We start from the raw sequence: 14750 nt of genomic DNA, 5'->3' as shown, positions 1-14750 counted from the left end.
GTCAAGCATGGTGGAGGCAATGTGATATGCTGGGGGTGCTTTGGTGGTGGTAAAGTGGGAGATTTGTACAGGGTGAAAGGGATCTTGAAGAAAGAAGGCTTTCACTCCATTTTGCAACGCCATGCCATACCCTGTGGACGGCGCTTAATTGGAGCCAATTTCCTTCTACAACAGGACAATGACCCAACGCACAGCTCCAAACTATGCAATAAATATTTAGGGAAGAAGCAGTCAGCTGGTATTCTGTCTATAATGGAGTGGCAAACACAGTCACCAGATCTCAACCTTATTGAGCTGTTGTGGGAGCAGCTTGACCGTATGGTACGTAAGAAGTGCCCATCAAGCCAATCCAACTTGTGGGAAGTGCTTCAGGAAGCATGGGGTGAAATCTCTTCAGATTACCTCAACACATTGACAACTAGAATGTCTTAGGTCTGCAAGGCTGTAATTGCTGAAAATTGAGGATTCTTTGGCGAAAGCAAAGTTTGAAGGACACAATTATTATTTATATAAAAATCAATTATTTATAACTTCGTCAACGTCTTGCCTCTATTTCCTATTCATTTTGCAACTCATTTCATGTCTGTTTTCATGGAAAACAAGGACATTTCTAAGTGACCCCAAACTTTTGAACGGTAGTGTAAATGACTACGGTATTTGTATTGCAAATGAGTGCACAATATGACACACCCTAATACAATCTACATCACTGTTGTCATAAGTAAGTATTTCCGCTTACAACAAGGGATTACGCTGCAGATTTTGATTGCTTCACTCAACTCTGGACAGGGGGAAAACAATAAGCTGTATTTCCCTTGTAACTGGCTACCTGGGTAACCAGAGACGTGCATCGAGACAGATCGATTCCTAAAGCAAGTAACAGCAGGGGGAGAAATTGCATCGGTCTGCAATAAGAGTAATGACGAGATCAAGTTTCATACAAGCCTCTGTCATTGGCGGAAAGTGGCGGGTGGTTTGTAAATCTATTGGAGAGCGAGGAGGGGGACTCTTGACCTCTGTGAATATCTAGGGGTCACGTCTCTTATTCCTCAATTCGATTTAAGTTTAATTACATGTTCCTGAATTCAATTACATTACCTTTCATTGATGTGATATTCATAATATCATAATAAGCTTTCACCGGTTATATCTACCGTAAGTAGGACTGGAATGCTATTATTGTTTTAGCTACTCGTTAAGCAACCGTGGAGATACATAGTGAAGACAACAATCAATGGCAATCTAACGTCGCTTTACCAGCAGTACTTCCCCCATCCCCCTCAAGTGTGAATCCTTCACTAAGGCGGCACAGCTTCCGTTCCCCTTGTCCAAAACAATATGGCCTCGGCTCCTACTGAATTTGTGCAGTGTTGCCACGACAACTGCCGCAGCGGCACCAGGAGGCGCGAGACCCTTTATTTCCTTTATTCCCTGTGTTAGGAGAGATGAGAAGAGACCAGCCAAGCAAATTGGGACTTTTCTAGATTTTAATACATTTGTCTTTTGACCGCTCGTCTCGTCATGTCGCCTAGCTGTGAGCAGTGGGCACCCCCCACTGTCTTTTGTTTCACAAGTGTCTACTGATCCCGGTCTTGCACCACACACCCCAAGCCTCCCCACACACCAAAAAAAAACAACGTTTCATCCTATAGCATTTCTAAGATTATTAAATGATTCAGGACCAACAGTTAGGTGTGGTCTGAGGGCCACTCGCACTGTAATTACTTCCTCTTTTTGTGTGTGTGTCTGCTCCGCAGTGCACTTAGCACTAGCTCTCAAAATGAACGATCTCAGCACCGGGTGTCAGGTAATAGGTATTGATAGCAGGAGATAAAATCCACTTGGGCTGGTAAAACTCTTGGAAAAGGCCCTTCCTCCCTGAGTGCTTACATGGGCGTTTCAGTCTAATTTGACACCGTACACCGGCGCCGGCATTCGTCTCTGACACTACAGAGCATTTCAATCAAGAGTGTAGATAAGGAGGAACACATTGTTGAATACTGTTATGTCCCATCTCGGTGTTGCGCTGAAATAACGTGTCTTGTGAAAAATAGCACCTGCTATAATTTGGTCATGAGCCCAAACATTTTGAGAAATGTTTCACAAGCGTTATGCCAGTTACCTTTTATAAGATTTGAATTGAGATAAAAAATATATATTATCGTATAATAAACAGACATTAGGTGTCTGTTTAACCCACCTCTATATTACAAGGTTCTTTCACCCATTAGCATGGAATAAACAGACATTAGGTGTCTGCTAACCCACCTCTATATTACAATGTTCTTTCACCCATTAGCATGGAATAAATGGATATTGGGCAGACATTGACATGTCATAACCCCCTATTGTTCTTTGTGGTTCCAGTTGAGCTTCCAGCACAAGGTGGGCATCATGTACTGCCAGGCGGGCCAGAGCACCGAAGAGGAGATGTACAACAATGAGAGTGCCAGCCCCGCCCTGGAGGAGTTCATGGAGCTGCTGGGCCAGAAGGTCAGGCTGAAGGGCTTCACCAAGTACCGGGCCCAGCTGGACAACAAAAGTAAGTGTTCACGGCTCAACACACACACCAGTTGTTTGTTTTATTCGCATTTGATTTATCATATGGTTGATAAATGTGCAATAAGTTAGAAGATCAGGGCCCAGCTGGACACGTACTGTATATCATCTTGTACGGACCAACTGAAAAGAAGAAGAATGCCGTTTTGAATGACATATCTTTTGATAGGAGCAAACTTAGAAGTTAGTCCTTTTCTCTGTATTAAAAAAATGTGGTAGATCGCAAAAGAACTACAAAAAAAGTCCATGTCTCTCTGTACACTGAAAAAATATTTTTTATTTTATAATACTTAAAAAAAAAAATATACACACAAGTGCCTTGGAGAGTTTTGCTAATGCAGCGAAGGACTACCTTCCATGTTTGTTCCTATCAGTCAATACTGTTTCCGCCACACCCAAACCCACACAGCTCCTATCCTTTGTTTCTCCTTCGCTTTGAAAGTGTGGAGTATGTGAAACAAGTTATCTTGTTGAATATGAAAACCAAGCCACTGTATATGGAGATATGACTAAAGTCTATAGAGGTACTGTATGAGTTTGGCCAACTTCAGAGCTGTTGTTGCCTTCTGCTTGATGCTGGCAACACCAGGACTGATTGGTACTGATTCCCATATGTGTATATAAATTCAGCAAAAAAAGAAACGTCCTCTCACTGTCAACTGCGTTTATTTTCAGCAAACTTAACATGTGTAAATATTTGTATGAACATAACAAGATTCAACAACTGAGACATGAACTGAACCAGTTCCACAGACATGTGACGAACAGAAAGGGAGTAATGTGTCCCTGAACAAAGGGGGGGGGTCAAAATCAAAAGTAACAGTCAGTATCTGGTGTGGCCACCAGCTGCATTAAGTACTGCAGTGCATCTCCTCCTCATGGACTGCACCAGATTTGCCAGTTCTTGCTGTGAGATGTTACCCCACTCTTCCACCAAGGCACCTGCAAGTTCCCGGACATTCTGGGGGGAATAGCCCTAGACCTCACCCTCCGATCCAACAGGTCCCAGACGTGCTCAATGGGATTGAGATCCGGGCTCTTCCCTGGCCATGGCAGAACACTGACATTCCGATCTTGTAGGAAATCACGCACAGAACGAGCAGTATGTCTGTATAAGAGATCTTAAAACATATATTTTTTAGCTTTGCTTTTCCTTCGGGTGCTTTTTAGTCATTCAGTTTTTGTCACTCTTTTTAGTTTTTATTCTTATGTTTGTTGTGTAGTAAATATTTCAGCTTTTATTTTACTTGTTTATTATCTTCTTTTCTATCTAAACCATAGCAACACTCTCTTTACATTTATTGTCATGTGTACCATGTTGGTTTTATTTGCTTCGCAGTTCTAAGCTGTATTGTGCGTAATGCTCTTGGGGAAATCATTCAGATCACTGTTTTGATTATTCTGGAGGCCCGAAATTCAGTTACAGCAATCAAGATTTTATGCCATCTTAAAGCAGTGTCCGTCTGTCAAACCTGATTCCTAGACATAACACGCAATCTGCCCAACATTCATATAAAGCCACCTATACAGGAACAAGGGCCAGTGTTGTTTCTGAGCTCAAGGGAAAGAGAACGGGCCATTTATAAATACCCAGAAATAGACTGGCCATAGGGCATTTCAGGCAAATGCAAGATAGCAGGTCTGTCAGCCCAGTGGTCCTGTGTACATTTGTTTAAAAAAATCATTTGCGCTGTATTATCGTTATTTGACTAATAATGGGGGGCCTCACGAAAACAAATGGGCTGTGGGGGGCCTCACGAAAACAAATGTTAGAAATGCTCATTTCTGGTTCCAGTCCGTCCCTGGCAACACCACAGGATTATTGTTGCAGAATACAATGATCTTATTGCAGATCATTTTTCCCGGAGACTGCAGTATAGCATTCTTTTCAATTCTATTGTTTAGAATGTCTCCGTCTGAGCTGCTCTGACCTAAATTCTTTGTTTGGGTGTTACAGCGGATTCCACCGGAACACATTCTCTCTACACTACTTACAAAGACTACGAGCTGATGTTCCACGTGTCCACACTGCTCCCCTACACCCCCAACAACAGACAACAGGTGAGTGGACTCTGGAAGTCTCTGGGTATCTGCTAGCAACGCTACCTCTAGCTTCCTTCACACTGGACACGGACGCGTAACATTTTTATCCACGTGTTCATCTGACTCTGGGGAAGTAGCTAAAAGGCCTCATTGCCAACATCCCCAAGTATCCCTTTTAAAGCAGCTCTAGTCAATCTGTGTCCACCCACAGTGGGCCCCCAACATTTTGTGAAAGTAGTCTGAGAGATTGGTCTCGGCAAATGTCACTGCCACTGAGGTATTTGAATATTGTTGTAACTGCCCTTAAATCCAGATTTTGGAGTGCCACTTCAAAAGAAGTTAAGTTAACAACTTTTTGATAATTAACATAAAGATCTAGTAGGTCAGCTTTTGAAACATTAAGGGCTGAATCTAAACTTGAAATGTGCACATAACCAGTGGTAGAAAAAGTACCCAATTGTCATACTTCAGTAGAAGTAAAGATACCTTAGTATGGGATGACCAGGGATGTTCTCTTGATCAGCGTGTGAATTGGACCATTTTCCTGTCCTGCTAAGCATTCAAATTATAACAAGTACTTTTGGGTGTCAAGGAAAATGTATGGAGTAAATAGTACATTATTTTCTTTAGGAGTGTAAAAGTAGTCAAACATAGAAATAGTAAAGTACAGATACCCGCAAAAACTACTTAAGTAGTACTTCAACGTTTTTTTACTTAAGTACTTTACACCACTGCACATAACCCTCTTGAGTTAGATTGTCGCAGAGCCGCGGAAATTAATTGGCATAATAAAAAAAATCCCCATCAAAATCCGTCTAAGCTAGTTGCTATCTATTTTATTACATGGGTTTAACTGGCAACCCGGTACCAGTTTAAAAAATGTATTAAAGTATATATGGAAATAGTTTAGTGCCCAAAAAATTGGGTTAAATATGTTCAAAAATAATAGAATAGTTTCCTGATCTTATATCACTCAAATATAGGACAGACACTTCAAAACAAACGTACTTTTTTTTACTATCTACAAAGGATCTGTTTTTACATGTATGAATATGTTATCAATGTGTTTTCTATCGGCTAAGTTCAGTAAGCCCAAATTCAATGTTTCATCAAATACTGTTTTAATATTTTTTGGGGGGATACCTAAAGGCGTTCTAAAATTCTAAATCAAATGGCTAAATGATCCTTGATATGACCATCTTAACAATTCCATATGTTAGCTTGGTATCCCCCCCCAGAAACTCAAGTCAAGCTCACATTTTTTAAGCTGCTTTGAAAAATATTTTTTTAAATCACTTATGTTAATGAAGTTAGCTCTAAATGCAACCCTTTTTTTAATCTTCATTATAGTGATCCTTATCATGAACATTTCTTATAGTTTATAACCCTTTACTACAGCAGGTATCTTGCCATGTTGATCCTTTAGTCACAATCTGCTCTCCAATATTAGAAATTGGCACTCTTCATTTCAGAGTTGCGCATAATTTCCCCCCAGTCAGTGACTTGTTAATTGGAAATGATATTTCTGGAGATGTTGCCACGACAACAATTTCGCATGCACTCCTCAATTCAATTCCCACTCTGCTTGGTGTCTGTGAATATGCCTGGGTGGGTCTTTCTATCTAGACCATAGCAACACGCCCTATAAATGAATTGTCACGTGCACCATGTTGATTCTATTTGCTTTGCAGTCGTAAGCAGTATCTTACGTAAAGCTCTTGGGAACAGCATTCAGATCAGTTTTTTTATTTTTATTAATGGACTATTCTGCAGGTCTGAAATTAAGTTACAGCAAAAAAGATTTTAGGCCATCTTAAAGCTGTGGCCATCTGGCAATCCTGATTCCTGGACATGCCGCAATCTGCCCAGCGTTCATAGAAAGCCACCTATACAGGAACGAGGGCCAGTGTCTTTCTGATCTTTACGAAATTAGAACGGGCCATGTGTCTTGGGCTTCGCATGTGTCTTGGGCCTTGATTATCAGGATTTGAAGTTTCATTCCTCCCCTGGGATCCCATTTGATTTCTGAGATTAGCCGTAAGCCCCCCCCCCCCCAAGGTCGGCAGAGGCTCTGCCACTACTTGAGCCCCTTTATCCAGTCAATTCCACCCCTCATCCCGTTTGTTTACCACCTACACCAAGGGACTTAACAGATTATGGCCTCCTGGTGAGGAGGCTATCGCCCTGTTAAGAAACCCTGGACCCTAGCCACTGCCTTTAGCACTTCTGTTGATTGGCAAGGATATGAGAGGTATAAGCAATATGACAGAACTGTAGCTCCCACAGGCCCTCTGATAGACTACAAATAAACAAGTTTTACTGTTCTCCATATCCTTTCCTTGACCACTTAACAGCTTGACTTGTGTTCTAGAATGGGATAGATTTCCATCATTTAGGTCTTCATCAGCCTTTGAGACCTTGTCCTAGTCTCTCATGTACTGTAAGGGCATTTATTCTTCTGAATTCTAATGTGCTTTTTCTTTTCCGTTTCCTTTTCTTGCCATTTAGCTACTGAGGAAGAGGCACATTGGAAATGACATCGTCACCGTCATCTTCCAGGAATCTGGTGCTCTTCCCTTCACTCCCAAAAACATTCGCTCACACTTCCAGCACGTGTTCATCATCGTCAGAGTCCACAACCCTTGCACAGAAAATGTTTGCTACAGGTGAGCAAAGCGGACCGCCGACACTTCTAAAATGCATGGTGTGAGAGATGTGTAAAGCTGGTTTCAATTAACTTGCATTGATTCAAGCATTCATGTACCTAAGGGCCCAATTTCATTAAGGCTGGAATCCAATCATTATAAGAAGTACCTCTATTAATGATTGTTGAATCAAGTGTCAACTCCCTCCATTGCTAACGTTCCGTCCCTGGACAATAAAGTTGACAAGCTTAGGGCTAGGATCTCTTTCCAGAGAGACATCAGGGACTGTATAACAGTCTTTTTTTTACAGAATCATGACTCTGCGGATATATTGTCCATTCAGCCAGCAGGGTTCTCTGTCCAACTGTGTGATTGTGGTAACGGTCTCCCGATCTGGAATACCTCACCATCAAATGCTGACCGCATTACCCCCCAAAATACATTTATTCGGTCATCGTTATTGCCGTGTATATTCCCCCCCAAGCCGACACTGTGACGGCTCTCAAGGAACTACACTTTTCTATGTGCAAACTGGAAACCGCTTATCCTGAAGCGGCATTTATTGTAGCTGGAGACTTTAATAAAGGAAATCTGAGGAAAACGCTACCGAAATCCAATCAACACATCTCCTGTGCTACATGCGCAACACAGACCGTGGATCATTGCTACTCTCCCTTTTGAGGCGGGCTACAAGGTCATCCCCCTCCCTCCCTTTGAAAATTAGACCACACCTATCTTCTGCTCCTGCCCACCTATAGGCAAACGGGTCCAGGAAGCTCCCGTGGTATGGACTGCTCAATGTTGGTCTGACCAATCGAAATCTATGCTTCAAGATTGTTTTGATCATGCGGACCTGGAAATATTCCGGGTCGCTTCTGAGAATAGTAGGATTGACGTACACACTGACTCGGAGACTGGGTTCATAAGGAAGTGCATAGAGGATGTTGTCCCATTGTGACGATTAGAACTCATCTAAACAAAAAACCGTGGATAGATTGCAGCATTCGCGCAAAACTAAAAGTGTGAAATATCGCATTTAACCATGGCAAGGTGACGGGAATGTGGACCTGTACAAGCAGGCGTGACCTCAGTAACGCAATCAAGAGGCAAAACAACATTACACAGTGGAGTTGTATTAAACTGCTCCGACACGAGACATATGTGGCAGGGACTCCAGACAATCACGGATTATGAAAGGAAAGCCAGCCGCGTTGTGGACACCTACACCTCACTCCTGGACGAGCTAAACACTTTCTTCCGTTTCGAGGAAAACAACATAGAGCCGCCGACATAGCTACCGATGCTCACCAGAACTCTGTGCTTTCGTCCTCCGTGGCTGACGTAAGTAAGTAATTGAAGCGTGTGAATGCATGCAAGGCTGCCAGAGCCACTCCTCAGCAAAAGGCACAGGACAGCCCACTTGGAGTTTGCCAAAAGGCACCTAAAGGCTCTCAGACTACGAGAAACCAGATGCCCTGGTCTGATGAAACAAAGATTGAACTCTTTGGCCTAAATGTCAAGAGTCACGTCTGGAGGAAACCTGCCACCATCCCTACGGTGAGGCGTGATGGCAGCATCATGCTGTGGGGATGTTTTCAGCGGCAGGGACTGGGAGACCAGTCAGGATTTGAGGGTAGGATGAACGGCGCAAAGTACAGAGATCCTTGATGAAAACCTGCTCCAGAACGCTCATGACCTCTGACTGGGGGCGAAGATTCACCTTCCAATAGGACAACAACCCTAAGCACACAGCCAAGACCATGCAGGAGTGGCTTCTGGACAAGTCTCTGAATGTCCTTGAGTGACACAGCCAGAGCCCGGACTTGAGCATGATCGAACATCTCTGGAAAGACCTGAAAATAGCTGTGCAGCAACGCTCCCCATCCAACCCGACAGCGCTTGAGAGGATCTGCAGAGAAGAATGGGAGAAACTCCCCAAATACAGATGTGCCAAGCTTGTAGCTTCAAATCCAAGAAGACTCGAGGCTGTAATTGCTGCCAAAAGTGCTTCAGCAAAGTACTGAGTAAAGGGTCTGAATACTTATGTAAATGTGATATTTATGTTTTTTAATAAGTAAAAATGTGTGAACCTGTTTTGCTTTGTCATTATTGGGTATTGTGTGTAGATTGATAAGGGAAAAATAAGGATGTAACATAACACAATTTGGAAAAAGTCAAGGGGTCTGAATACTTTCCGAATGCACTCAATATACTGTATTCTAGTCATGGCTCAACCTATATATCAACTGCTGGACAATACTGTCCATACTGCCTTTACACCATTATATGTGTGTATATACATATGTGTGTATATATATATTTATATTGCAGTCTCTGACATTGCTCGTTATTTTTCTGGATTGTGTATTTTACGTTTTTTAATTGCTAGCTATTACTGAACTGTTGGAGCTAGATACACAAGCATTTTGCTGCACCTGCGATAACATCTGCAAATCTGTGTTAGCAACCAATAAACTTTGATTTGATTTGGATATGCTGCTGTACGATTCAAATCCACTAAAATGATTTCCGGCCCTTACTGTTAGAGGACCTGAGTCTTGAGTCAGAAACACCAGTTGCTTGTGTCGTGGATAACTTCCACACTTGTCACTACCTACACCACTGTGAGGGTTGAAACAACCTCTATTTGTTTAAACTGAAACCACACCTCTATTTATAATAGAGGATTTTAAAATTAAGCTTGTGTAGTCAATTATATTCACCCAATGGAACAGCACTTTAGCTATCTAATATGACGTACAGTTGATCATGAAACAACTTGTTCTGCTCTTGTAATTGCCCTTTGGATTGGCAGAACAACAGTTTGTAACCTTTTCATTTCCAGGGAGTGGCTTTAATTCAAATCCCCCCCCAACAAATCTCTCTCAAATGTATTGTTTTGACCTGTTTGTGTTACTTATAAACTATCATGATGGTAAACGACAGAGGGATTAAAATAGCTGTTTGTCTTTATTTTAGTGTGGCGGTCACCAGATCTAAAGACGTGCCCGCCTTCGGTCCTCCCATCCCCCAGGGGGTGCTCTTCCCAAAGTCGGCCATGTTCCGGGACTTCCTTCTGGCCAAGATGATGAACGGTGAGAATGCGGTGCATAAGTCGGACAAGTTCCGCGCCATGGCAATGCGCACGCGACAAGAGTACCTGAAAGATTTGGCCGAGAACTTTGTAAGCGCCAACCCCGTGGACTCTTCAGCGGCCAAGTTTAGCTTCATCTCGTTGGGTGTCAAGAAGAAGGAGCGCAGCCGACCCCGGCGGAACGCCCACCTCCAGAGCTACGGGGCAGTCACTTGGGCCGTGGTGGCCCGGGACTTTGGCCAGTCGGCGGACATTGGCTGCCTGCTGGCCGTCTCCAATGAGTTTGTGGTGCTGATCGAAGAGGTGTCCAAGGAGGTGGTGTTCAACTGCTACAGCCGCGACGTCCTTGGTTGGAGCGCAACATCTGGGAGCGTCCGGCTCTTCTACGAGCGAGGCGAGTGTGTGGTGTTCTCCACGCTGGAAGGATGCTGGGACGACGTCCGGGAGATCATGCAGAGGTTGGAGGTAAGAAGGTTGTGTTAGGCTAAAAGACAACATAATTCAGTGCTACACATCCTGTACACAGGTTAAGCCTAATACTGGACTAAGCATTATTTTCAATTAAGATCTTCCATTGAGAATTATATTTAGTCCAGGCTTAATTTGTGTCCGGGAAACCACGCCTCAGTGTTAAAGTCCTTTAAACCAGGGGTCGCCAATCGGACCCACAAGGAACATATCTAATTCAACTTCTCCAAGTATTTACTGAAGACTAGGTTTAGTTGATCACTTGAATTGGGTTTGGGTTTGTTACTGCTTGGCTGTACCCACACTGGACCGACCAGAGAGAAGATTGGCCACTTCTGCGTGAGACATACACTACGGTTCAAAAGTTTGGGGTCCTTGTTTTTGAAAGAAAAGCACATTTGTCGTCCATTAAAATAACATTGAATTGATCAGAAATACAGTGTATACATTGTTAATGTTGTAAATGACTATTGTAGCTAGAAATGGCAGATTTTTAATAGAATATCTACGTAGGCGTACAGAGACCCATTATCAGCAACCATCACTCCTGTGTTCCAATGTCACGTTGTGTTAGCTAATCTAAGTTTATCATTTTAAAAGGCTAATTGATCATTAGAAAACCCTTTTGCAATTATGTTGGCACAGCTGAAAACTGTTCTGATTTAAAGAAGCAATGAAACTGGCCTTCTTTAGACTAGTTGAGTATCTGGAGCGTCAGAATTTGTGGGTTTGATTACAGGCTCAAAATGGCCAGAAACAAAGTACTTTCTTCTGAAACTCGTCAGTCTGTCCTTGTTCTGAGAAATGAAGGCTATTCCATGCGAGAAATTGCCAAGAAACTGAAGAGCTATGTACTACTCCCTTCACAGAACAGCACAAACGGACTCTAACCTGAATAGAAAGAGTGGCAGGCCCCGGTGCACAACTGAGCAAGAGGACAAGTACATTAGTGTCTAGTTTGAGAAACTGACCCCTCACAATTCCTCAACTGACAGCGTCATTAAATAGTACCCGCAAACACATGTCTCAACGTCAACAGTGAAGAGGCGACTCTGTGATGCTGGCCTTCTAGGCAGAGTTGCAAAGAAAAAGCCATATCTCAGACTGGCTAATAAAAAGAAAAGATTAAGATGGGCAAAAGAACACAGACACTGGACAGAGGAACTCTCAGAGGAGACTGACAAGCTTCAGAAGAAAGGTCTTTTGTTTCTGGACATTTTGAGCCTGTAATCAAACCCAGAAATGCTGATGCTCCAGATACTCAACTAGTCTAAAGAAGGCCAGTTTCATTGCTTCTTTAATCAGAACAACAGTTTTCAGCTGTGCTAACAAAATTGCAAAAGGGTTTTCTAATGATCAATTAGTCTTTTAAAATGAAAAACTTGGATTAGCTAACACAACGTGCCATTGGAACACAGGAGTGATGGTTGCTGATAATGGGCATCTGTAAGCCCATGTAGATATTCCCAAAAAAATCTGCCATTTCCAGCTACAATAGTCATTTACAACATTAACAATGTCTACACTGTATTTCTGATCAATTTGATATTTTAATGGACAAAAAAATGTGCTCTTCTTTCAAAAACAAGGATTTTTCTAAGTGACCCCAAACTTTTTAACTGTAGTTTAATATCATAAGACACTTGCATAAAACCTTGTACCTCAGTATTTGGCTGCATTTAGACAGGTAGCCCAATTCTGATATTTTTTCACTAATTGGTATTTTGACCAATCAGATCTGTAAAAGATCTGATGTGAAAAGATCTTGTTTAGTTAAATGGTTTACTATGGGTTAATGCCGCATTGAGAAGGTTACTCAAGTCCTGGGAGCCGGCCCAAGTCACAGCAGTTCAGTCAGCAAGTCAGCAGATGTCCCCCATTATACCGCCACTTTACCTCAGCCTCACAACAATATGTTTGTTGTTAGAAGTTACTGTTCTTGAATCACTGTTGGTAATAAACGCCTGCCGGGGCATGTACTTTCCTCCTGCTTTTTTTTTGCCTGTAATTGATTGAGTCATTTGGTTGATAATTGTGTTATTTAGGGGGAGACGAGAGGTCGTATGGGGTCGGGTGTCCCTGAGCCCTCTGTCCCAGGCCCTTTAAATTTCAGTTAAATGGCATAATCCAAAGGTGTCTAAAGCATCTGCTAGGGTTGTTACGATACCATTAGCCTCGTACGCCCAGGCTTTAAGACGCCAAAAAGGGGTGAAGAACTGGGGAGTCTGCATGAAAAATAGTGACACGTTGCCACTCCAAACAGATGGTGTTTTTTTTTACCTTTGGCATCGTGACGACCCTAATCTCTGCAGAGCTTGACATTGTGCGATTGGCTGGTTTGTTCTGAAATTATCTAGGTATTTCTTCTGTTGTTGGCAAACGTTTTTTGTCAAATCCCGTAACTGTTTCCTGCGCTTCAAGAGGCCAGCTCAGGCTACTTTTGGACTATATTTTGTTTTTGTTGCCAAGTTTGATTGAATGGAGCCCTTTAGTCTTTTCAACCAACTTTATCTTGGAAAGGGATAATGATTTAAGTTCTCATTGGCTTCGTGCGATTTTGAAGTTTTTTGTTTTTGTGTGGATTAGATCAAACCACAAAGTTGCTAATTACTGCCCCTCCATGAGGTTAACTGGGGTAAAGGTTGATCTACAGTAGGCTTTATAAGGTAATGCTCATAACGTATCAAAACAGTTGCCAACATGGATAAACCCTAATGAAGCCATTAGATCAGAGTAGGCTGGAATTGACTCTCTTGGTCATGTCGTCCTAGATTGTCACCCGGGGCTGCGAGACAGTGGAGGTGACCCTTAGGCGGAACGGTCTGGGCCAGCTGGGATTCCACGTCAACTTCGAGGGCGTGGTGGCGGACGTGGAGCCTTTTGGCTTCGCCTGGCAGGTGGGTCTCCGTCCGGGCAGCCGGCTGATGGAGATCTGCAAGGTGGCTGTGGCCACACTATCCCACGAGCAGATGATCGACTTGCTGCGCACGTCCAACACAGTCAGTGTGGTCATCGTCCAGCCCCACGAAGACGGTACGCCCAGGAGGTAGGTTAAACACCACTACCTTCTTTGCACTTAAACTTGTGCTGTTTTATTCTTACACAGAACAAAAATATAAATGCAACATGCAACAATTTCAATGATTTTACAGAGTTACAGTTCATATAAGGAAATCAGTCAATTTAAATAAATTCATTAGACCCTAATGTATGGATTTCACATGACTGGGCAGGGGCGCAGCCATGGGAGGGCATAAGCCCACCCACTTGCGAGCCAGGCCCAGCCAATCAGAATTTGTTTTTCACAGCAAAAGGGCTTTATTACATGCATAAATACTCATTGGTTTCATCAGCTGTCCGGGTGGCTGGTTTCAGACAATCCCGCAGGCGAAGAAGTTGGATGTGGAGGTCCTGGGCTGGCGTGTTTACCTGTGGTCTGTGGTTGTGAGACCGGTTGGACGTTCTCTAAAACGACATTGGAGAGGCGGCTTATGGTCGAGAAATTAACATTCAATTCTCTGGCAACAGCTCTGGTGGACATTCCTTTAGTTAGCATGCTCCCTCAACTTGAGACATCTGTGGCATTGTGTTGTGACAAAACTGCACAGTTTAGTGGCCTTTTGTTGTTCCTAGCACGGGGGTGGCAGCATCATGTTTTGGGGGTGCTTTGCTGCAGGAGGGACTAGTGCACTTCACAAAATAGATGGCATTATGAGGAAGGAAATTCTGTGGATATATTGAAGCAAAATCTCAAGACATCAGTCAGGAAGTTAAAGCTTGGTCGCAAATGGGTCTTCCAAATGGACAATGACCCCAAGCATACTTCCAAAGTTGTGGCAAAATGGCTTAAGGACAACAAAGTCAAGGTATTGGAGTGGRCATCACAAAGCCCTGACCTCAATCCCATAGAACATTTGTGGGCAGAACTGAAAAAGCGTGTG

General features: G+C 43.0%; 1 protein-coding gene across 4 annotated transcripts in view; it reads left to right on the top strand.

Annotated features, from left to right (window-relative positions):
- The window catches only part of LOC112068651 (signal-induced proliferation-associated 1-like protein 2), a 95397-nt gene that overhangs the window by 46142 nt on the left and 34505 nt on the right, over positions 1–14750 (top strand). For all 4 annotated transcript variants that reach the window (XM_024135840.2, XM_024135838.2, XM_024135837.2 and 1 more), the window contains exons 5-9: positions 2368–2542; positions 4517–4620; positions 7111–7268; positions 10227–10806; positions 13581–13855. In XM_024135840.2, coding sequence (XP_023991608.1) covers positions 2368–2542; positions 4517–4620; positions 7111–7268; positions 10227–10806; positions 13581–13855 — 1292 coding nt within the window. The remainder of the gene's footprint in view (positions 1–2367; positions 2543–4516; positions 4621–7110; positions 7269–10226; positions 10807–13580; positions 13856–14750) is intronic.

The sequence above is a fragment of the Salvelinus sp. IW2-2015 genome, unplaced genomic scaffold (assembly GCF_002910315.2).
Source record: "Salvelinus sp. IW2-2015 unplaced genomic scaffold, ASM291031v2 Un_scaffold640, whole genome shotgun sequence".
Lineage (NCBI taxonomy): Eukaryota > Metazoa > Chordata > Actinopteri > Salmoniformes > Salmonidae > Salvelinus > Salvelinus sp. IW2-2015.
Note: the sequence above shows the minus strand (reverse complement) of the source record. Positions and strands in the feature narration are given on the sequence as shown.